The sequence below is a fragment of the Brienomyrus brachyistius genome, chromosome 7, assembly GCF_023856365.1.
Source record: "Brienomyrus brachyistius isolate T26 chromosome 7, BBRACH_0.4, whole genome shotgun sequence".
NCBI lineage: Eukaryota > Metazoa > Chordata > Actinopteri > Osteoglossiformes > Mormyridae > Brienomyrus > Brienomyrus brachyistius.
The window spans coordinates 14,071,232-14,094,409 of NC_064539.1; the positions used below are offsets into that span (position 1 = coordinate 14,071,232).

The 23,178-nt window shown below is 37.4% G+C and overlaps 1 protein-coding gene across 2 annotated transcripts in view; it reads left to right on the forward strand.

Annotated features, from left to right (window-relative positions):
- Positions 1-21,952, forward strand: part of LOC125746439 (electrogenic sodium bicarbonate cotransporter 1-like) — a 45,828-nt gene extending 23,876 nt beyond the window's left edge. For both annotated transcript variants that reach the window (XM_049020403.1, XM_049020404.1), the window contains exons 7-26: positions 2,973-3,049; positions 5,593-5,750; positions 6,428-6,515; positions 7,825-7,979; positions 8,589-8,705; positions 9,382-9,556; positions 10,772-10,905; positions 11,792-12,063; positions 12,712-12,767; positions 14,341-14,526; positions 15,076-15,189; positions 15,749-15,910; positions 16,212-16,390; positions 16,983-17,055; positions 17,568-17,636; positions 17,763-17,936; positions 18,082-18,240; positions 18,482-18,575; positions 19,019-19,098; positions 20,035-21,952. In XM_049020403.1, coding sequence (XP_048876360.1) covers positions 2,973-3,049; positions 5,593-5,750; positions 6,428-6,515; positions 7,825-7,979; positions 8,589-8,705; positions 9,382-9,556; positions 10,772-10,905; positions 11,792-12,063; positions 12,712-12,767; positions 14,341-14,526; positions 15,076-15,189; positions 15,749-15,910; positions 16,212-16,390; positions 16,983-17,055; positions 17,568-17,636; positions 17,763-17,936; positions 18,082-18,240; positions 18,482-18,575; positions 19,019-19,062 — 2,486 coding nt within the window. In that variant the 3' untranslated portion in view covers positions 19,063-19,098; positions 20,035-21,952. The remainder of the gene's footprint in view (positions 1-2,972; positions 3,050-5,592; positions 5,751-6,427; positions 6,516-7,824; positions 7,980-8,588; positions 8,706-9,381; positions 9,557-10,771; positions 10,906-11,791; positions 12,064-12,711; positions 12,768-14,340; positions 14,527-15,075; positions 15,190-15,748; positions 15,911-16,211; positions 16,391-16,982; positions 17,056-17,567; positions 17,637-17,762; positions 17,937-18,081; positions 18,241-18,481; positions 18,576-19,018; positions 19,099-20,034) is intronic.
- Positions 21,953-23,178: the final 1,226 nt, after the last annotated feature.

The window sequence follows — 23,178 nt, forward strand, 5'->3', positions numbered from 1 at the left end:
TAAAAAGTAAGAATATTCCTCTTCTTTATGCATCCTAAACCATTTTAGCATTAATTATAATGGCTCTCTCTCTCTCTGCTTTGTGCTAGTCTCTCTTCTGTAGCATTGGTGCTTTGTCAACTTTCTTTCTTTCCTTTTCAGCTTTTTTTTGACCTGGTCTGCAACCTTCTCCTTCAACTAAAGCACTTAACCCAGTTGAATACCCTGTGTCATGCCTAACATCCAGGGACACATCCGAGTCGCAGGTCCACAAGAGTATGAGCATGGAACAGCTCCTTAAGTGTCCTGAAATCAAAGCACAGTATTTTAGCCTCATGGCTAGAAATAGCATCATTTTGTTGTGCTTTTGTGTAGTATGCTAAACTTTAAAACAGAGGCACTGAACATGTTGAATGCCGTGGTGTATAAACTGCAATACCAGTTCGGTTTCATTGACATACCTTTAATTTGAATAAAAGTGATGATACCTACAGTAGTATTTATTTAATGCTTGCTGAATTTCCATACAGCACTGAGTTGTAGGAAGCAGTGGTATAATCCTCCTTGTTAATGTATCTTTATTATCCTTCCCCCAGTGTTCTGTTGCTTTTAAGTGGTTAAGGAAATTATGATTTTTTTTTTTTTAAGCAATTATTCTGTAAAGATGTGTCCTCAGGCAGGTTTACATGATACATGGTACATGATATAGGTGTGTTCATTGTAATAAAATTTGGTCATTTTATTTGGGAAATATAAACACAAAAAATAATTAAGTATTAGTCTTCATATCTAAATGTATTAATTGTTCAAAGACTTATAACGGTGAAATTGTAAGTCAGGAAATTTTAAGGAATTCTGGAAAACAAAGGCAGAAGTAGGAATATGGTCACCGGAATATTGCTTTTCTGCACAGTACTTTGCAGTACAGGCTTGCGTGGACTGTAACTATATTGAAATTTGTCCATCTATCCATCCACCCATTTTCCAGCACTGTTCCTGGTCAGGGTTGTTTGTTGGCATTCCTGGCCAGCGACTGTACATGGTGCTGCAGGATTCCCCAGTGCTTCCCGCTGCTCATTTTAACTGCTCCTGCATTATATCACCTTGTTACTACTGAATGTAATTTTGTTTCCAGTCAAAATTACACTTCAGTTAAGTGATGATTAAACTGGATGTTTGTATAATGTGTTCCTTAATTAGACATTAGCGTGTTTGGGGGAAAAAAGTCCAGGCTTTTTCAGACATTAAAGGAAGTGCATTGCATCATTACATATAATGTTTTAGTTCTTCATTAAAGTGTTTTCAAACTCATTAAGAATTCAGTCTTGCTTAACATTGACCTGTCTCTGTAAGCAAGTACTGTATACTCGTGATAAATTGAACTAGCCTCTTAAAATAAATATAGAACATATTTAATCCAGCAAAAAAGATATTTTGCTTGTGGATGCAACATATTTCCCCCCCCCAAGTATACTTGACTGATAAAGTAAGTCAAATGACTACCCAGGAATAGCTCAGTCGACAATTTGACACCTTATGATTAAGATGAGTACCTTTTTGGGTTAGCTGTTGGATAGTAATAATTGACAAGGAGTTTCTAAGTAAACATAATGAAACACCTTGGATCACTTTGCAGTTTGTTGAGGTTCTTGGATCTCTGACATGACAACGGAAAAAGAAAAGAAATTACTTTGTACAAGTGACAGTGCAGTTGTCAGCAACACAATTAAAGCAAGCATGACCAAGGAGCAGCTTGGAATGAGATGTCGTGATACAGGAATTTTGGGGACAATATCAGCTGTGAAGCATAGAAAAACCATGGAGACAAGAAATATAGAGGTTGAAGTCTTTGACGCTGTTTATGGTGATTTTAAATTCAAGATTACCTTGGATTTAATCGTAGTATTTGTCGTGGCCTGAGAATGACCATCCCATTCTGCATAAACTTCTGTGGCATATTTACAGTGATTTTCATGATGGGGATGAATCTAAGTAATTGCAGACCATATGAACTGTAACGCCTTGTGTGTGTGAGATTCCAAAACGATGAGATTATACATAAAAACACACAAACTACAAACACATAAACATACAAACACACATGCTACGTCCAAAGTATGAGGTCAGCAGGATTCCCATCGACCTACCATATGCATGTAAAGCAAAGACATTTATTCAAGAAATTCCTTTTTGAAAAATCTTCTGCATGATTCAAAGATTATGAACCAATAAGGACTCTTCGATTCACTGAATTACTCCTTATAAATACTGGCATTGTATGCCATATTTCAGCAGACAGGTCCAATAAATTTAGTGGAGGGAACTGTGAGAGGAAGGACTCAAACATGAGCGATCTGGTCTGCAGCCAACCACAGCAGACTGGAGATTTCTGGCCAATGCATCAGTCATATCTTAACAAGGAGGAGGGCTTTTGAGAGTTTATAAAAAATGATTATAGCAGTGGGAGTAGGAAGCAGCTATAGATTTATTCTGTCCACAACTCTCACCTGATTTTTTTTATTGCTTATTCAGGGTTCTTATAAAGAGCTTAGTACAATAATGGTAGGTTTCTTCTATCTCTGTTACCCTCGGAAATTGCAGACCTTTTCTGGTGTGGGGAGAAATGAGGTGTTGAAACCCATGGTGGGTGGAATTACTGTGACCTGCCAATCACTGCCAAGTTTGGAAAGTGAACTACTGGCTAGAGTTTTAAGCTGGTGTTACTGGTCTTTTCAGGTTTAATGATTAATTTCACCAATCACTGTTTATGTATAGAATTCGGTAGATATTATAGACAGGCTGGGAGACCAGATGTATCACATGACAGTGCTTGTTCCCCATCCATATACCTGATATGTGGGTTTTTTCTTTGTCTTAGGCCCGTATATTCTACCTTTCCACTAATTTATAATAATAACTAGACTCCCTTCTTTCATGAGAAATTGTTTAATATTTGAATTGAGCTTAGGAATTTTTGATGAATGTTTTTACAGGTAGCCCAATGACTTCACATCGAAACTTGACATCCAACAGCCTGAATGACTTCTCTGACAAACCTGAAAAAGATCAGGTTAGTTACATTCTACTATTCCAGTGTCCCTATACTGTTTCCTTGTCGATATCAGGGTACTGATGACTGAAGAAATACTAATATGAGCTGGAACTGATTTTTGTTGGTTTTGCTTGATTTCATTCATTGTTGTACTTCTAACATAAATATCAAAGCTGTAAGTATGTGTATTATTTTTTTAAAGTAGTAGTATTTTTAAGGACAATGTACAGTCTCCTTTGTAACTGGTATTTTGGGATTATGTAAGTGAGCAGGCCTTTGAAGGGAGACGAAACTGAGTGATTGGCATAAAACAAGATGAAAAACAACAGGAGTGTTACATATACGAGGGGCACTCCAAGTTCTCTAGCCCACTTTACAGTGTCAGACTTATGCTAGTATGTTGTGGGAGGGTAGGGGTGGAACTGTCACTCAAGATAAAGCTCAGTACAGGTTGAACTGTTAACTTTATGACATCTGTACTGGCCGCTAGATACTTCAGTGACCGACTTACTGGAACTGTGTGGGTGTGTGTCTTACCTTGACCCTCTACGTCACAGGGTTGTTGAAAGAGAATGATACAATTCACCCTTTATCTCTTTATTCCTCAGCCAATGTACTTTAAACACTTTGCCCTCTACTCTGCTGTTTAAACTAGTAATTTGGTGGGGGGGGGGGGGCTTCATCTCTTCCAAAAATGAAAAACTGAGGCTTAAAGTGTATTGTTAAACTGAACCCTTTTTTTGGAGGGGGGGGGGAGTTGTGTATAAAACAGTAGAACAGAATACTGATACATTTATAAATTCATTGGCCATCTGTTTGTCATGGTTGTCAAATTCTGATTCCGGGAGGCCAGTTTGCAGATTTCACTGCTCTGACACACCTTCTAAACCTGATAATTAGCTGATGAAGATTTGAACAGGGAAGTTTGCAAACTATGCTGCATTCTTGCCCTCTGGGACGTTGGTTCATGCTGAGGTGTGTTAAATCAGTAATGCATAATGTAGTGTTAATTGAATCAGAAAATTACTCTAAAGCAGTGAAATGTCTGTTTAACATGGATTGTAAGTAGGTCCCTGTGCACCTTTTTTCTTATAATTACTGTGCTGACCACATTCTAGCTATAAGATCTTAGATACACTGGACCATGTATAAGGGAAGCCAAAATTAAATGTGTTGTGTAACCCACGAATCAAAACAATATTTAATAGCAGATTCACACATTGAAGACCACAGTTTGTTTAAAAGGGTAAACATCCTTAACCACTAGCCTAAACCATGTAATCAACATTTTTCTAGCTATAATTTAACCCACTGTCTACTATTTTATTGAAAGGTTCACACAGTGTGAAGTGTGTTATTTGACAGAGATTCTTTGCTGTTTTTGATGATAACTTTCAGTCGAGTAGTAAAATAATTTTGTCCCGGATGGGAAACAATCCTTTATCATATAGATAAGAATAGAAAATTATAACATTATTTGTGTCTATCGCATGAGTCTTTCAAATAAGTCTCTTTGGATGAAAGCGTTAACACTTAATTTTTAATCCTCCCGATGATATGAATCATAATCCTGCGATAAATGTGCAGTCGTTTTTTGGATACGTTTCCTGTCGTCCCCTCATATCTTTCTTTGCCCCATTAATCGGTCTCATTTGAAAGCTCATGTTTTTACTGGCTATGGGATTTCATGAAAAAGTTGTCAGTGAGGTTGCAAGCAGTCATCTGTTAATGGAAAGTCTATGAGGTATTAAATCCATATAATCTCATATTTATGATACCTAAGATTGCCAAACCTATCTGAACTTTGTTTTGAGGATAAGAATGGTTGACTATAAATTTATAACGTTACTCATCCGGTGGCCAAGATGCTGGTTCACCTAGATGCCTAGTATGCATGGGTACTTTATTTTTCTGTCACTTATTGTTTGTTTGTTTATTCTTTGTTGTTACACTTAGAATGTATTATTCCTTTGATTGACAGTGCTTTTTTGTTTTGGTTTTAAAAATCTCATGATGACATTTTTAGAAAAAAAAAAAACCCTTACACCGAATACTACTGGAATTCTCTCTGCCTTTTCAGAGATTAGAAAAAGGTACTGCTGACATGATTTATATGCTTGGTTGAACTTATAATCAGGGTGTTATTTTCAATATCAATGTTGTTTCTAGGAAACGACTCTAATCTGTCTTGGCAGATGAATAGGTAAAAGTGTTTCGACTAAAGGTTCTGTAATAAGGTTGCCACTGGTTTTATTTTCATTGAAGGGCAAGTTTATAACTCTTGAGGGACAAAGAATAAGAACCAATAATGGGTGCTACAAACCCCTTTCTCTAAACACCATCAGTCTCTTCATACACATTATGAGAACATTGATAGTGTGTTTCGTTAAAAAAAACCAGGGGAAAGAAACAATGTATCTTTTTTATTTTAGTTCAACTAAATGAACTATAAATTCTTGTTTTTGAACCAAGTAACTTAATGTTGTATGTCAGCTCAGATTTGTAGTTTGTAAATCTATTTGCCCTTGTTCTCTTCATTGCTTTTCTTTTGTGTCTTTAAGCTGAAGAACAAATTCATGAAGAAGTTGCCTCGTGATGCAGAGGCCTCCAATGTCCTGGTGGGGGAAGTTGATTTCTTGGACAGCCCTTTTGTTGCTTTTGTTCGCCTGCAAAATGCTGTTATGTTGGGAGCTCTGACTGAAGTTCCAGTACCAACGAGGTATGGCTCTCACACACACACACACACACAGACTTGTACACATATATTTGTGGGGACTCTCCATTCATTTATATGGCCAAGACCCTAATCCCAACATGACGACTTTAACCCCTATCCATCCCTAACCTTAACCATAAGTATCCAAACAACATTTGCAGATTTTTATGAAATTGAGTTTCCCTGGGGACTGAAAAAATTGTTCCTATAACATCAAAATAACATATATATATATATATATATATATATATATATATATATATATATATATATATATATATATCACATTGTGGTCACATTTGGTCCCTAAATTGTAATTCAATTCAATTTTATTTATATAGCGCTTTTAACAACAGTCATTGTCACAAAGCACTTTACATTTAACCGGCCAGAATATATAATATATCTCATACACACTCATCTCAAAAACCAATATTTTTTTAATATGCTTCATTTAAAATTGCCAAGGAATTTTTTTCTGAAGGGCATAAAGCTACAATTTCGAATTTAAAATTTGGTGATCAGTAATCATTGTTGACACATCACAGCACACTGCACAACAATTAAATGTGTTGGGGGTTCTTTTATATAGTTGATTTGATATATTAAAATCTGAATCTATTCAGATTAGTATACTAGTTTTTTTTTTCCTGCACAAGTAAACTGCTTGTATTTATCAGGTTCCTCTTTATCCTGCTGGGACCCAAAGGCAAAGCCAAGTCCTACCATGAAATAGGAAGAGCGATAGCCACACTTATGTCTGATGAAGTAAGGATCTTAGTTACTTTGTCAACCTATGCATTTATTGTATGATACAGACTAGTCTCTCTCTATATATAGGTAGCCATATATAGGTAACACTTTGCATTGACTGCACCTTCATGCATTCATCAGCATGTAAGTATATCTTAACTTGTCTTAAAGCAGTGCATTCATAATACCATAATGACCAAGATGTAACAGCTGTTAAGGCATGTTAAGATGTTATGGTATACTTGCATGCTGCTTATGAATGTTCTATGAATGCATTATGAAGGTGCAATTAATGTAAAGCGTTACCTTACATTATGTGCTTAAAATGTTCTGTGTACTTGGGAACTGAGGAATGTGGGCCTCAGGCTGTATTCAAATTAATCAACCTGCACAGTCTGTCTAAAGTTCAATATTAACATTTTTAACATGTTTTTAAAAACGACAAAACCAGATGCACAAGCTCAGCCGTGACGCCTCAACGCGCTACCTGCCGAGCATTACGTTGCATAAGTACGCAGAATAATGCTGGACGACTCCAGTGACTCTTATTTCTTTGGGGTGAAACGTACGGTGCACTGCAGAGAAACAGGTGTGTGTGTGGGATCCATTTGTGGTCACCATTTGATAACTGGGCACTGCACACAAGGTTAAACATTTCTGCTTCCTCTCTGCTAATGAAATACACAAATCAACTGACATTGAAAGGGTAATGTTAATTTTGTTTAATGTTCATTTAAAGTGTAAGCAAAGAGTGAGTCATTTCAGTCGCATCCTCTTCAGAAGCTTAACCCCACCTCCACCACCAGTTATCTCCTTTCCTCATGTTATTCTGTTTACAAACAGTGACTCGGCAAGCGTCTCTATTTTCCCAGCTTTAGCTCGATTACGCCTGTCTCTGTGTCTTTCCAGGCATTTATTTACGCCATGGAAACAGAACCACGTTATCGCCGCTGTCATTTTAAAGATTTAAACCAAACATGATCATTAATTCCCTTTTCACTAGTATAGCATAGTATGTCCAGCACAAATGTAGCAGTAAAAAAGCAAAGGCTCATGAAACAGGATCGTCTGTTTTGTAGAAAATTAGTAATTTCCAACGAAAATCATACAATATTGATTGTATATTTTCATTGACAGTTGTGTTTTTTCTTGTCAGCTTTTAACTAATTCTGTTTGATTGTTTTGTTATCGTAAAGCATTATGTACAGTATACGCAATGTGATGTCGTCATGCGAGCTTGTTTAATAGTACTGTTCCTACATTCGGGAAGGAGTAATTGTGCAAGTGATATGTCTGTTTAACTTGTAGCTGTTATTGTACACAGATCTTCCATGATATTGCGTACAAGGCCAAGGATAGACAGGACCTCCTGGCTGGCATTGAAGAGTTTCTGGATGAGGTCATTGTTCTGCCTCCTGGTGAATGGGACCCTGAAATCCGAATAGAGCCACCAAAGTCTCTTCCATCTTCAGACAAACGGTAGGAGGTGTTGAGGTGTTAGCTTTTCCTGTCACTAGAACAGTGTTGATTTTAGTACAAGTTACCAATAAAGGGTAGAGCATGTCTTAGTATTTGTCATCTGTTGAGTTTTATGTTTAAACTTAAGATTACCATAGGCTATGATCTTTATCTCATTACAGAAAAGTTCATATACATTTGAGACATTATGGAAAATCTTCTGCAGTTCAGCATTTACCGCAGCATATGATATACTGTAGACATCTAGATAGTTACAGTGGCAAATTAGACCTTCATCTGAAATGATACATTTATTACTAAAATACTCCATCTGCTTGTTTTGACTTGTCAAAATGCCACATAAAGGTATGACTTTGTTTATGGCTCATGCTGAGCTTATCAACCTGAATTCAGGTTACTCCTAGTTTTGTATTTTTTCTGCTGTTTGTTTGATTTTCCATCCTTTGGTTGGACTTAATCACTGCAAATAGCTCAAGACATTTTAGGAACTGTATGTTTGAGGATTGTGCCATGCGTTAATCACAGAACTTGAAACGTTTTAAATATTTATGCAACATTAATGGCAACTTCTAGTTTTATAAAAGAAAAACAACTGTTTTCTTTGGGTAGGAAGAACATGTACGCAGGTGGCGATAACTTGCAGATGAATGGTGACACTCCCCATGATGGGGGGCATGGAGGCAGTGGGGGCCACCACGAATGTGACGAGCTTAAGTTTACAGGAAGGTAAGGTGATGATTCACACTTAGCTGCCATGGCACATGTTGTTATTAAATATCCGAACTAAAATGTAGGTTTAATGGGCAGTTAATCTGTAAACCATTACATCCTGTAGCAAGTCCTAGAAGGTGAATTAAAACCCAAACAGCTCAGAAGCCTTTACTGGGACTTGGCCAGTGTGCTTAGCAGCTGCAGTATTAATACAGTATTAAAACATGATGTCCCTTAAAAAGATGGGCCAGTGTGTGGCTAAGCAGGTCAGAATGCCGTAACGTAATCAGAAGGTCACTGGTTCAGATCCCATGCTCAGCATGGGCAGCGTGTGGCTCAGTGGGCTACGCCTGTGTGCCTGTAATTGGAAGTTTGCAGGCTCTGTGGGTCCTTGATCAAGGCCTTTAACCTCCAGCTCCCTGGGCGCCGCTACGGGTGCCAGCCCTTCGCGGACAACTTACTCTATGAAAAAGAGCAAGTTGAGGAAGGCGTAAAGATGATTTCCCTAAGAGTATCAATAATCCATTATTATTTTTTTCCCCCAGAGTTATTTCACCATAGGACCCTTGAGCAAGGCCCTTATCCCTAGATGCTCCTAAAGAAGTTAAACATAAAATGTTACATGATAGTGTGTTTAGTACACAGGTTTGTTGGTGCACTCAGCTTAAAAGTACATGTACTGCATCATCAGGTTTTGTGGTGGCCTTATACTTGACATCAAGAGGAAAGTGCCCTTCTTCGCCAGTGACTTTTACGATGCGTTGCACATCCAGTCTCTGTCTGCAATTCTCTTCATTTACTTGGGAACGGTGACCAATGCCATCACCTTCGGGGGACTGCTAGGGGATGCCACAGAGAACATGCAGGTGAGCTTGAAACCTGCTGCTTTGCTCAAAGATCAATCCTGAGATTTGAGATGGTCTGATGCAAGTCAGAAGTACTTTAAGATGCAACATTTTAGCTATTCGCACAAAAGTACAAAGACATACACAAACCCTTTAGGTTTAACTAATGTTTTCAGGAATTGGTATCGTTGAGTACACCTGATCTTGTCCATGCAGCACCAGTAAGTCAGAGTAATTAGCTTCTCATGCCAACAGACCATTGACTGTCTTATGAAATATTTCTTGGTGCTGTGTTATACTGAAATTTAAAAGTTGATATTAATGGTATGCTTTACGTTACGTATGATGTTTATGATTCCTTTGTGATTTAAATATTAATAGGTCTGCAAGTTTTGTTTCTTACCAAATTAATATATTATGTACTGATTTAATAGGATTTTACTTAATGCAAACAAGTATAGTTCTGCTTTAAAATGCAAAACTGCATAAGTTTGTTTCTTTACCTAAAAAGTTTCATCTCTGCTTTCTTTCGTTCCACTGGCATATCTTTAAAGGGTTTTTGTGGGAGTGGTCTTTTGTGGTTTTGCATTTGACCTAATCTGTTTGAATGTTTGATCTTGGCCACCTTTTGTTTGAGTGGTAAACCTTTTAGAGAAAATATTTAGATTAAATTAAGTATTTCTTGGATTTCAGTAATATTTTGGCCAACTGTTTTACGCATGGCGGCATGGTGGTGCAGTGGTTAGCACTGTCGCCTCACACCTCTGGGACCCGGGTTCGAGTCTCCGCCTGGGTCACATGTGTGTGGAGTTTGCATGTTCTCCCCATGTCATCGTGGGGTTTCCTCCGGGTACTCCGGTTTCCCCCCACAGTCCAAAAACATGCTGAGGCTAATTGGAGTTGCTGAATTGCCCGTAGGTGTGCATGTGTGAGTGAATGGTGTGTGAGTGTGCCCTGCGATGGGCTGGCCCCCCATCCTGGGTTGTTCCCTGCCTCGTGCCCATTGATTCCGGGATAGGCTCCGGACCCCCCGCGACCCAATAGGATAAGCGGTTTGGAAAATGGATGGATGGATGTTTTACGCATGCCCCGTTTGGTTCTGCAAACCATCTTCATGGGCCCTTAAATTGCAATCAAGCCTCTGATGTCACTGTACAGTATTGTGCATCTTTGTTTTGTTGCTTGGAGATGCCTTGACTTCATGCCCTTGTTGTTGTGCTCTCTTCTCATATCCAGGGAGTGCTGGAGAGCTTTCTGGGCACAGCGCTTAGTGGGGCGATCTTCTGTCTGCTGGCTGGCCAGCCCCTCACCATTCTAAGCAGCACTGGTCCTGTACTGGTGTTTGAGAGACTCCTTTTCAATTTTAGCAAGTGAGTTTTGTCATGCTGCATTTTTGTATATGGGTAAAGGATTGTGTTTTGTTTTTTGTTTTGATAATTGGACTATATCCAAAAGTATCTGCTGAAGATACAACATCTCAGGAGACCAAAGTCAGCAATGAGATGATTGGGTCTATTATCTTAAACCTTTCTAGAAAGTAAATTTTGTTCTTTAACATTTTCTGTAACATCTTGTAGTAGATTTAGCAATTGCTCTTATGTTTACCTACAGCTACAATGCAGACATGAACTGTTTCTGGAGGGGACAGTCCCCAAAGAGCTTATCAGGTCAAAGTAGAAGGCAGTTTGCTAGCCAGCTTTTCAGCTTATTTCTGTTCCTGTTGGAAGGTGCTGAAGTAAAAATTCAGTATTCTTACATGCAACCCAAATCATTTCGCATACATTTTTCAAACCTGTTCAGTTTCATTCTGTCACTTTTTAAAAATCCATAAATTTCTAGTATTATTTAAATAGATCCATAGGTGCTCATCGAGAAGCTGACTCTCCTCTGCTGTACTTACACTATTCTTTTAAATGCGTGTCTGGATCGCTCAGTTTGCAGTGAGTTCGCTTTCTCATTGGATACTATGAAGGTCTAATGTTACCTCTCCTTGAACTCACTATGTTCCACTATGAATAATTAACCTTTATTTTAAATCTTGAATATAGAACAATTGCACCATAGCTTCCAGTTTACTTACAGTCCTAATATTTACTCATGTTTGGTAAATTTCAAGTTTGTTGTCTCCTTGATTGAATGATGTCACACATTTTAAATGGCTACAATGCTTTATTTTTACTTCCAGCCTTGCCACAGAACGGAATAGCATATATCAGTGTGACATTCACACACACATCATATTTTTTCTCCCCGTAGGGACAACGATTTTGATTATTTAGAGTTCAGGCTATGGATCGGCCTGTGGTCAGCATTCTTCTGCTTGATTCTGGTAGCAACGGATGCCAGCTTCCTGGTGCAGTACTTCACTCGATTCACAGAAGAGGGATTTTCCTCGCTCATCAGCTTCATCTTTATCTACGATGCCTTTAAGAAGATGATTAAACTGGCTGATCACAACCCCATTAACAAAGATTTTAAGATGGACTATGTGACTCAGTATGACTGCCACTGTATACCTCCCAGTCGGGGTAAGGACCAGGTTGTATAATGTGTATGTCCTGCTTCCTAGCTTTGATTGTACTAAAACTATACCATCACAGTAGGTAATGGAGAAAACACTCAGAGGTATCTACTCCTATCTGCTCAGACTGCCTTTAATGCTCAGTACCTATTGAACAGGGACGTTGTTTTTTTCCGTCTCTCATCCTTGTCCAGGTTTGTCCAGCAGCGAACTGCTGTATCCTTCCAATCTGCCCCTTTCTGCTACCCACAAATACAAACATTAGAATACAAATGCTGCCCGAACCTTTCAGTAACCTTGACCCGTGGGTTACTGGTAACCCTGACCCTGCTCAGCATCTTTATTTATTGTGCAGATCAAGGAACAGTAGAATATAATGTCATTCAGGGAAAATGACTTTGATCAAATAGTGCAAGATGCCGCTAACTACAAACTTTACATTTCAGAAAAAGTCGATGGCCACAAAGAAGTAGAAATCATAAAATATTGTTGTGTCTGAGTTTTAAATGATCCGGAACCTTATGCTTGGATTGCTTGCTATCACATTTGGTCTTTTTTTTTAGTAATCTATATAAATGGATATAAATCTCATTCACATAAGATTGGTAAGTTTTCGATTTTTGAAGAAACACACAAGAGTTTTTCCTTTCCACAGGGAATGACTCGAGTACCTCCGAAAATGTTTTGGACTATATCAACAGCACAAATCTGGTAAGTCACTCCTCATGTTGCCAGCAGTAGTCAATATTGTGGTTTTTCATACTTTGTTCCAGGAGTTATAGGTATGCTTTATATAATGAAACTTTAAATGGAACAGTTTTTGGGAACAGTTAAAGCTGTCGTCTGTAATGCCTTATAGATATAGATATAGACATCATGCATTATTACGGTTGGTATCAGAATTAAGGATGCTTTGTACTGCATTGTACTGACAAGTAAGCTGATTCTGATTATGAATGTGAAGGTAAATGAGAGCTTCATAATGTATTCATAATGCATAATTAACATTTCTATAATGTTATGCCTTTTTATAAATATCTATAGACATGCTTTATGGATGTATTATGAGTTCAACCTCTCTGTACATGGACAGTTAAGTCCATGGCAAGGAGAAAGGAAAACTATGTAGGCTAAATACCCAAATATCCATGGTAAAAACTGCATTTTGATAATGTCCATTAGAATTTGCCATGATTTTGACCCTGCAGTATGAGAACAGCTAATATGTCCCTTTGTATGCATTCATTTTTTGTTACCTGTATTTATTGTCAAAGGTTGAATGTGGGCTGACTGTGACCCCATTTGTTACAGTAAAAGAATATGCCGTTTAGAAATGCTGTAAAAAAAAAAAAAAAAGTCTATCATATGAACTGCTGTAGCATTGTACTTGGGTCAAAACACAGGTCCTTTCTCAGTTTGAATTCATCTAAACGCAATCCAGTTGTATAACAAAAATAGTTCCATGCATCTTTATTATTCTATTCATAAGAAATTGTGTTTCCGGGCTGTGTCTATTGTTTATGGAGGTGATAATGGCTTGCCTTACCTTGGCTTGACTTGCCTAAGTGGTGGAAACTAAACACCATGTTATAATTAGGATGCTGGGTCAATAATGATTTTGCATTTTCTAATCGGCAGCCTTTCTTTCACAGTTATGAAAATTGGCAGGCTAACTGTCGCCACATTGAATTAGCTCAGCAGACAGACAAGGTCTACTCAGTGAAATGAATCCTTTCTGTGCAGTGGGCCAGTTAAAGTTACAGTGGCACCATCAGAATGACGTGAAAGATATCATTACCCCAGGAGACTCTCTGTCCTTTCCTTAAACCTTTTATTATTGGGATTTGCCATTTGAAGACTGTGTTACCAATAGGTTGTTCATTGTATTTAATTCATTTGTACATGGTGTCTATACATATTACATAAATTTACACCAGTGTATATGCATAGGGAATGCTAAAATGCTTTATATGCAGAGTGACCCAATTCGTCTTATAAAATGAATACTTGGTCTATAGCAGATTGACGCTTTGTAAAGTGTGATGTATTATTCTCACATCAGTTCTTGAACCTTTTTTAAGACAAACTGGAATAAAAAAGTGGGTGTAGTTACTATACTGTTAATATATGAGTATTGATTCTGGTAAAGCTCACATTACTATTTCTGCTTGAAGTGTGATTAAGGATCTTAAATAAAAAAAAAAGATTCACATCTTTTTTTTAGAAATCACAAAGATTTCTACTGACCCCCTGTATTTATGGCTCATATGAATCCATGCTGCAGATTCCAAATGCTACGTGGGCATCTCTGAGCAGGGATGAGTGCCTGAAGTACGGTGGCAAGCTGGTGGGTCTGAGTTGTGAGTTTGTCCCTGACATCACTCTGATGTCTTTCATCCTGTTCCTTGGCACCTACTCCTTCACTATGTGTCTGAAGAAGTTCAAGACCAGTCCGTTCTTCCCCACAACTGTAAGTCCTCATGCCAGCTCAGGCCTCAATCAGTCACATTTGTCTTACCTGGGATTTTATCTGTCTCATCTATTGCGTTTGAAGCATTAAGTCAACAAAAGCCATGTCTGATGTCTTAACATTAAATTGGTTTTATTTCTCTCCTGGTTATACTGTGTACATCATCCAAGCTTTATTTGTAATGTTACTCAGTAAATGAAATCCAGCTACTGAATTATACAAACATCTTGGGATTTTGTGCTTATTTATAGGTTTATAAATAGATTCCATTTTTGTCAATAGTGTATTTTTATCTTTAATTCTTCTTGTATTTTGGAACTATTTCTGTTAGTTTACATTTCCACATTGTATTTTATGTGAAAGGGTTAAATATTGAGGGCTCAGTATTCTTAAAAAAAAAAAGTTGGATGCATGGAGGGCTTTTTTGAACTCTTGCTACTTGATGAATTGTATCCATTGTTTGGGAAATTTGATCATTTCCTACAGAAACCACTGCTTCATAGCATTGATTTTCAAAGTGAATGTGTTCTTTTTCTTTTTTACCTTTAGGTTAGGAAACTAATCAGCGACTTTGCAACAGTCTTGGCCATTTTGACTTTCTGTGGTGTAGATGCTGTGGTTGGTGTGAATACACCTAAACTGCTTGTGCCGAGTGAATTTAAGGTAACTTGTTACACTTCACTGCATGTATTGTGTTCATTACACTGCAGGTATGTCCAGCTGAAGGTCTGTTGACTTTAGTAATGCAGGATACAAATGTTTCCATGTACTGGTAACTTACAGTGCTCACTTAAATCTGTGGAGGTTTCACATTCCTGTTACTAATAAGACTTTGTTATTGGCATAATTCACTGAGAATGAATTAACCTGAAACTCTGCCACTAATTCTGATTCCATATAATGCTTTAATCTTAATGGGATCTTAATCTTTTCAGGAGGGGTCCTGCTTCAGAGCTGACATCAAATAACATAGTGATTAGCTGAGATTTTGGCAATGCTGTGTGTTTGAGTACACATTTGCACACGCATATAAACACACACATGTATGCATATATGTTTGTTTTCTTAAGGGAATTGGTGTAGTAATGCTATGAATATATATTTAAATCTTTGTTTTTCCTTTGGTCTTCTCATTTCACCCAGATCATTAAAATGTAATCATGCTGACCACACAGTCATTGGTTCAGTGGATTGCTGAGCTTATTCACTTTTTATTCACCAGCCAACAAGCCCATACAGAAGTTGGTTTGTACCCCCATTTGGAGGCAACCCCTGGTGGGTGTACCTAGCATCAGCTCTCCCTGCCCTCCTGGTCACGATCCTGATCTTCATGGACCAGCAGGTCACAGCGGTCATCGTCAACAGGAAGGAGCACAAGCTCAAGGTTGAGTATCTGGATTGTGCTTTTTGCCGTTTTGAAATGGCTTGAGCTTTGACGGTTTTGGACAGCATTACTATATGAATATGAATTATTGATTCAGTAGTTCATGGGCCTTTTGCAATTAATTTTGAAAGTCATTGGTCATGTGATCCTAGTAAAGAAAAATCTGTTTCTGATAGTTTTAATACTCTTTCTTAAAAAAAAAAAAAAAAAACAATATATAAAGTTTTACAAGTCCTTACAAAATTGTAGTAATTGTTTTAATTTGTGTATCCGTGCCCCCCAATACGTTGTGTTAATACAGAAAGGTGCTGGTTACCACCTGGATCTCTTCTGGGTGGCAGTTATAATGATCATCTGCTCCTTCATGGGCCTCCCGTGGTATGTGGCTGCCACTGTCATCTCCATCGCGCACATTGACAGCCTGAAGATGGAGACGGAGACGTCGGCACCCGGTGAGCAGCCCAAGTTCCTGGGTGTCAGGTGAGTACTACATGTGTCCTCCTCATCATGGAAGCAAAGCTGCACATTATCAGCTATGCCAAAGTGTCCTCCTCATCATGGAAGCAAAGCTGCACATTATCAGCTATGCCAAAGGTTCACCAGCGGAAACCACAGCAAGCAGAATAAATCTCCACCAGACAAGTTTCCTTCATAATTTACAAGAAAAATGAATAATGTGATTGTTTTGTGTATAATTTGACTTAAAAGTAAAAATATGGAAGCTCTAGATTGAAATATAGAAATATATAAACTTGTAAATTTAGTCCCACAAAGGCAAATTTCCGATTTAATTTCATTTTAATTTGTATTTTTTAATATTTAACTTGAAAATACATGAATAGCATGAGTTAGATTGTGTTGATGGGAATGTACCGTATACATTGTAAAATGTTGGGCAGATTTATAAAATCTGCAGTACAATGTTATCAATCTTCCTTCTGCTATATTCGTGCAAGTCAGATTTGCTCCCTTTCACCAGTTTGACCTTAATTATGATAATAATAATAATAAACACTATAATGATGCGGATAAAATAAAGCATATTATTATAACTAAATCTTGGTTTTTTTAGGGAGCAAAGGGTGACTGGTATCCTTGTCTTTATTCTGACTGGCCTCTCTGTACTCATGGCTCCAATACTTAAGGTACATCGCTGACTCTGCCTTTCTATATATGGGATTCCTCCACAGCTTAAATAAGGACAGTGCAAGGATGCACACACATATAGTTTTAACGATCACAAAGTTAATCATCAAAAATTTATTAGAATTCCTTGTTCTTTTTTTTAACATTTAACTATAACTGTCCTCATCACCATACACAAGACTAACCATGGTAACTTGCAAAAAAAGACTTGGACTCACGCTGCTAAATTTAATAATTTAAACAAACTACTCAACACATGCACAAGCAGTGGGTGTCTGACCCACTTCCTTAGAAAGCTTCTCTTTAATGAAGGGGTAGGTACATGCTAAGAAGTGTCTCCTTGTGGTTAATACAGTATAAGAAATAACCAGTACAGTATAAGCTGATTATCTAGCTTTTTATTTGTACTTTTTATGACTAGTTTGTCATTATCTCACACACTAGTTGTATTAATAGCTTCTTTGCTTATTTTAGAGAGTGTGTATTTCCAACCTTTTTCTCTGTCCTTCAGTACATTCCCATGCCAGTACTGTACGGAATATTCCTCTACATGGGTGTGGCATCGCTCAGTGGTGTGCAGGTGAGTTTGCCACTTGGGAGGGAAGAAGGAAGGAAGGGGTTGCAAAGTAGGACTTAAAAGAGGTCACAGGTTGGTGTACAGTCAAAACAGGTTCACTAACATTCTGTTTCTGTCCGACTTCTGTAGTTTATGGATCGCCTCAAACTGCTGTTCATGCCTGCCAAACATCAGCCAGACTTGATCTACCTTCGACATGTACCTCTTCGCAGGATCCATCTTTTCACCTTCATCCAAGTACTCTGTTTGGCACTCCTGTGGATCCTTAAGTCTACGGTGGCTGCAATAGTCTTCCCAGTCATGGTTGGTCCAAAGCTGCGCTTTGATACCATGTTACCATGACCGTAGAATGACTGATGCTAATGTGCATCTAGTGACGTTGACCATTTCTTGTTGTGATGAGTCCGGACGTCGTCTGTTGAGTAATGGCTTGAGTGTTCCTTTGCAGATCCTGGCACTGGTGGCAGTGAGGAAGGCCATGGACTACATCTTCTCTCAGCATGACCTCAGCTACTTGGATGATGTCATTCCCGAGAAAGACAAGAAAAAGAAGGAAGATGAGAAGAAGAAGAAGAAGAAAGATAGTATAGACAGTGATGCTGAGGATGTAAGTGTGATATTGCAGGATTAGTATCTAGTAAAATATGTGTTTTATGTTGTAAATCCTAATATGAATAAGTCCTTTTCTTGTTCCTTGTGCATAGGAATTAGTTTTTTTTTTTTAACCTGATGTCATTTTTTGTAGCATCCAGAAGTGATTCAGGGCTTTTTAAATATGCATTATATTCTATAAGCTGTTGGTATCGACTTCAGCCACCTCTTAACCCTTTTTCACATCTCCTTCACAGTCTGACTTCCCCTATCGAGAAACACTGCCCGGAATTAAAATACCCATGGATATTCTGGAGCAGGAGCCCTTTTTGAGTGACAAAAGTCCTGTCAGTAAGTAGAGCCATTCAGTAACAGTCTGAAATTATGGAACAGGAGCCCATTCTGAACTGGTATTTTTCAGAAACTGACAGAGGTCCTTAATTTTCCATTAATTTTCCTGACCGTTGCTTTCATAGTCACAAACAAATTGAATCCAAATTACACAAGAAGCATAAGTTTAACCGTGTAAAGTAGATATTGACCTCTTTCTGCTAGTGGAAGTGTTGTATGATATTCAGAGTTGTTATATGACAGCTTATAAACAGCAGATACTTTTGCTGTATATTGTGCTAAAGGCATTTTGTAATTTGAATATGGTGTGTTTTAAAACCCTGTAATCTGAACTTCAGTTGAACATGTATCTCAAAAATAGTAAACACAGGGTTTAGGAGGGTGAGTCTGAACATGGATCCTTGCTTGTGGTAATCAGAAGTGGTATGCATGTTCTTCCATAGGAGAGAAGTCCTCCTCTTTCCTTGACCCACACTCCGCATGCTGAGTGGCTGAACTATATCCGGGCCAGTTTGGTGGTGAGGTAAGCTTACAGCTCGCTGTCTTCAACTGATCCCCCATGTATTATTTAAATAGTTTGGTTAATGGATGTTTCTAAGCCTAATAATGAGCAATCAAAAGACAAATGATTTTTTTTAAATAGAGCCCCTCCTGTAGTGCATCTGGTAATGATTTGCACAGACAGCTTTCTGTCATTACATCTTTATGGATTGTTATACATTATACACTAATTGCACAAATTGGCCTCTGATATACAAGTGAAATCTACTTGAAATGCAATGTTGCTTTCATACCAGAAATGATATTCCACCAAGTTATGTCTCATTTAAGATTTGTCACCAGAAAGCACTAATTGTACCAATGCAATATTTAAGACAAAATTCTTAAGTTAATATTTTAACCACCTGGAATGTCTTTTCAAATCTGCTAGTGTTAGCTTTTAAGTTAGTTAGTGTGGTTTCATGACCAACTTAACGAACCATTTAAGCGTGAATCAGGTGTTCTTTAACGTTCTTGGTTTTGTTTTAGTTGCATGTTTAAAGGTCACTACATCATCATTAGACTGGAGCAAAGTGTTACATACCTAAATGGTCCAGTAATGGGATTTTAATGTAACAATTCCCTTTTTCTGTATGTTTTTTGACGCAGGATGGTGAGGGAGTCAGAAATTATTCCTAACATTTTAAGATTGTTAAAGAACTGTGTCATGATAGACATGTTTGTGGTAATACCTACCACTTTTTCCCCTAAGCCAACATGCTTTGTATCTTGTATGTATTAAATTCAACAGAACTTTACAATTGGTATGGACTGTTAGTTGACATTTAGATGATTTTTTGCCTGCAAAATGCTGAAAGAATTAGATTTTCTCAATTGGTAAAGGTTTCAGCAACAGTTATGTGAAAGTACTCATTATCCCAAGTCATGTCTTTTTTTTTTTTTTTTTTTTTGTCTTTAGGGGGGGAGGGGAAACGGTGCCTCAGAGGAGAACCTTGAAGACTAAGGCAAGGGGTCCTTTTTGGAGAACCATGCCCAAGGTCTTTCTAGTTAATTTTGTGAATTCCTTTTAATGACACATTTCCATAGTGGGAAAAAAAGAAAATAAATTCCTTAATTAGGGTAAGAGGTGAGGAAGGGTTGTTTAAAAATTGTTTTGGTCAAACTTGAAGGATCCTTTCTACTCCTCTTTTCCTTGAAAAGAATGAATGTATCGTCAACTAAACGAAAACATTAAGATATGCCTAGTTTATATTTAACAGCAGATGCCATAGTTGACGTACAAAGAAACCTTTTAAATGTGAAAAAAAACTTTGTCCCCTCTGCCGAACGTTTCGAAAACTGCTGTTCAGTACACATATCATCCTTACTATGCAAAACCTCCCTGTGTCTTCTGATGAACATATAAAAACAATAGAATTATGGGATATCCTTTTTTGTGGGCCTTATCTGAACTTCTTAATTTTCTTAAAGAACTAATCAACTTTTCCAGTAGTAGGAGAAAATATTTTTTATAGTTCTACCTCTGTCATTCTATTAAATTGTTTTGCTTTGTAATGACTACATCATGATTTTAATATTTCAGACTTTCACCTTCAGTGATGTCCTATAACTTTTGTATGAATCTAAGAAAAGAATTGTTATGGAGATGCACATAAGTAACAGAGAATGTGATAATGTTAAATGTGTTCACACAAGATTATGATTTTACAGTTTGTGTAGGTACGTTAAGTTTTTGAATGGTAATTAAGTTAATATAATGTAATTTTAAATGGACTGGCATGATCTGTATACAGTACTTTTGTTTCTCATGAATTTATCACTGCATTTTGGATTAATGACACCAGCAGTTATACAACTGTTATTGCTGCCCTAAACTGTCTAACTCACTGAAAGAATGAATGCTTGGTCTTTTCTATACCAAGAAATACAATGGTCTGTATGTGTTTGGTATGTTTAACAAAGAACAATATTAATATATTAACACGTTATTATGAAATGTGGTATTCTAAAAGGTTGGTGTTTTCCAAACCCAGAAATTCAATGGTCTGTATATGTTTGGTATCTGTAACAAAAAATAATATAATACAGACACTCCTCTACTTACGAACTTTCAACGTAGGAACTTTCAGACATACGAACAAAGAGGACTGAAAGTCAAAATTGTGTTCATCGTGGTCCCGTTTCCTGTCCCCAACAATTTTTTTTTGTGCGCGCCAATTCCGCCTAGCATGACTTCTGCCCATTACTCTCGGCTCACAGCAGCGTAGCGTGCGTACTCCCAGCATCCTAATTCTTTTCAGGTTACGAACATTTCAGGTTATGAACAGTCGTTCGGAATGTATCTCATTCATAAGTAGAGGAGCATCTGTACATTATTATAAAATGTTGCATTCTAAAAGGTTTTAGAACGCAGGATAGCATGCTATGCAGAATATTTTCTTTAAAAATCTAATGGACGCATTATACTGTAGATATCACTGGCAAGAGTTTACTTGATGTACCATTTTGGTAAGAGTTTGAATTTTGATTAATAATTCCAAGGATTTATTAAGTCTTCCACTACTGAATTTGTTCATCTCTGAACAAAATCAATCGTTTGTTTGTCTTAATATACAATGCTTGAGTTATGGGGTTTTTGTTCATGTTTTGTTTTTATTTTTTATTTTTCCAAACCAATGTAGGTTTTCACCAGTATGCACACTATATTAGTAAAGTAAATGCAATAATGGTTAAAGACCTTATGCCATTTAAGTCATTTGTTGCTGTTTTGAATAAAAGATTAAAGTGATTTTTTTAAAGAAAAATTTATATCATATGGATAGAATTTGTATTTTTCAGAAAATGTATATTAAATAAACTCGTAAAGCTTCCCTTTATTTGTGTCATTCTCTGAAGATGGATTTATTCTAGTTCATAGCTCCATAAAAAGAAATGGGAAATAATTGCTGTGAAACTATTAACATCCGTTTACACCCATTCATCAGTTTTCCACAACTGCTTTCCCTCGTATTTTCCTTATTACTTGGATCCTTTCTGGATGGGACAATGGTTAACCATGGGAAGCTTGCACATAGTACTGGTGGTTCAGCTTCAGCAGATCGCTGTGTCTTTGTGTGGGAAATTTTGCGCACACAAACACAGGGAGAACATGCTCCATACACACAGAGAAGGGTCAAATTCAAGCCCAGAGCTCCTAGAGGTGTGCCAAGGACCCTGCTGAGCTCCATGCCACTTGAGTGTAAAATTACTCTTAAGAAATTAAATATCATTAACCTCCCGTGTCACTTCTTCATTGATCTTGAGAAAGTCCCATGTTACAAGCTGTTTATGGAGGGGGGGGGGGAGGGGGGGGGGGTCCTTTTTTCTTTTTTTGTTCCATTGCCATATGTGACAGCACAGCTGATGCCTAATATATAACCAAGTGCGGTCCCACATGGGGAATATCTTTTCATGGCATTGTTCAGCTGTTTGCCAAGATATTCTAGTTATTACATTAAATACAAAAAAAGTGTTTGCTGGCTTTAAGCTTTAAAAATGATCATCTGACATTTTGGTAATTTTATCTCTGGTTAACAGGATACTTCTCTGTCCATTGTTTTTCATTGCACACTAAATAAATCTTAGCAAATGAGTTAACCATGACCTGACTGCCTCCCAAGGATTCTCACATATCAGAATGCCTTTAGTCAGTCTAAAGATTATCGTTGAACAGCGTGAACTCTCTTACGGCATACAGTAGTTATCTGTACAAGGCCATGTTGTTAAAGAAGATATATTCCAATCTTTTGTATTACTAAGGTCAAATATTTATTTAAGGCTAAAAAAACCTTGACAAATTAAGTTTTGTTTTTTAAAATATATACACTGTAATGCCCAGTGGACATTCCCAAAAATGCACAAATCAAATCTAGTGCAACATGAACAGAACTGCAATTTTGTTTACACTTTCCATTTTGCTATCCCAACTGAAATGGCTATAGTTTAGACATGGATGCATCATTATATGATTTAATAATTTCCCAATGTAATATATGTATGTCAACTTTGAAAAGTACCAGTATTTCAAAAGCATTTCACTGACTATTATCAGAATGTCTTCAGT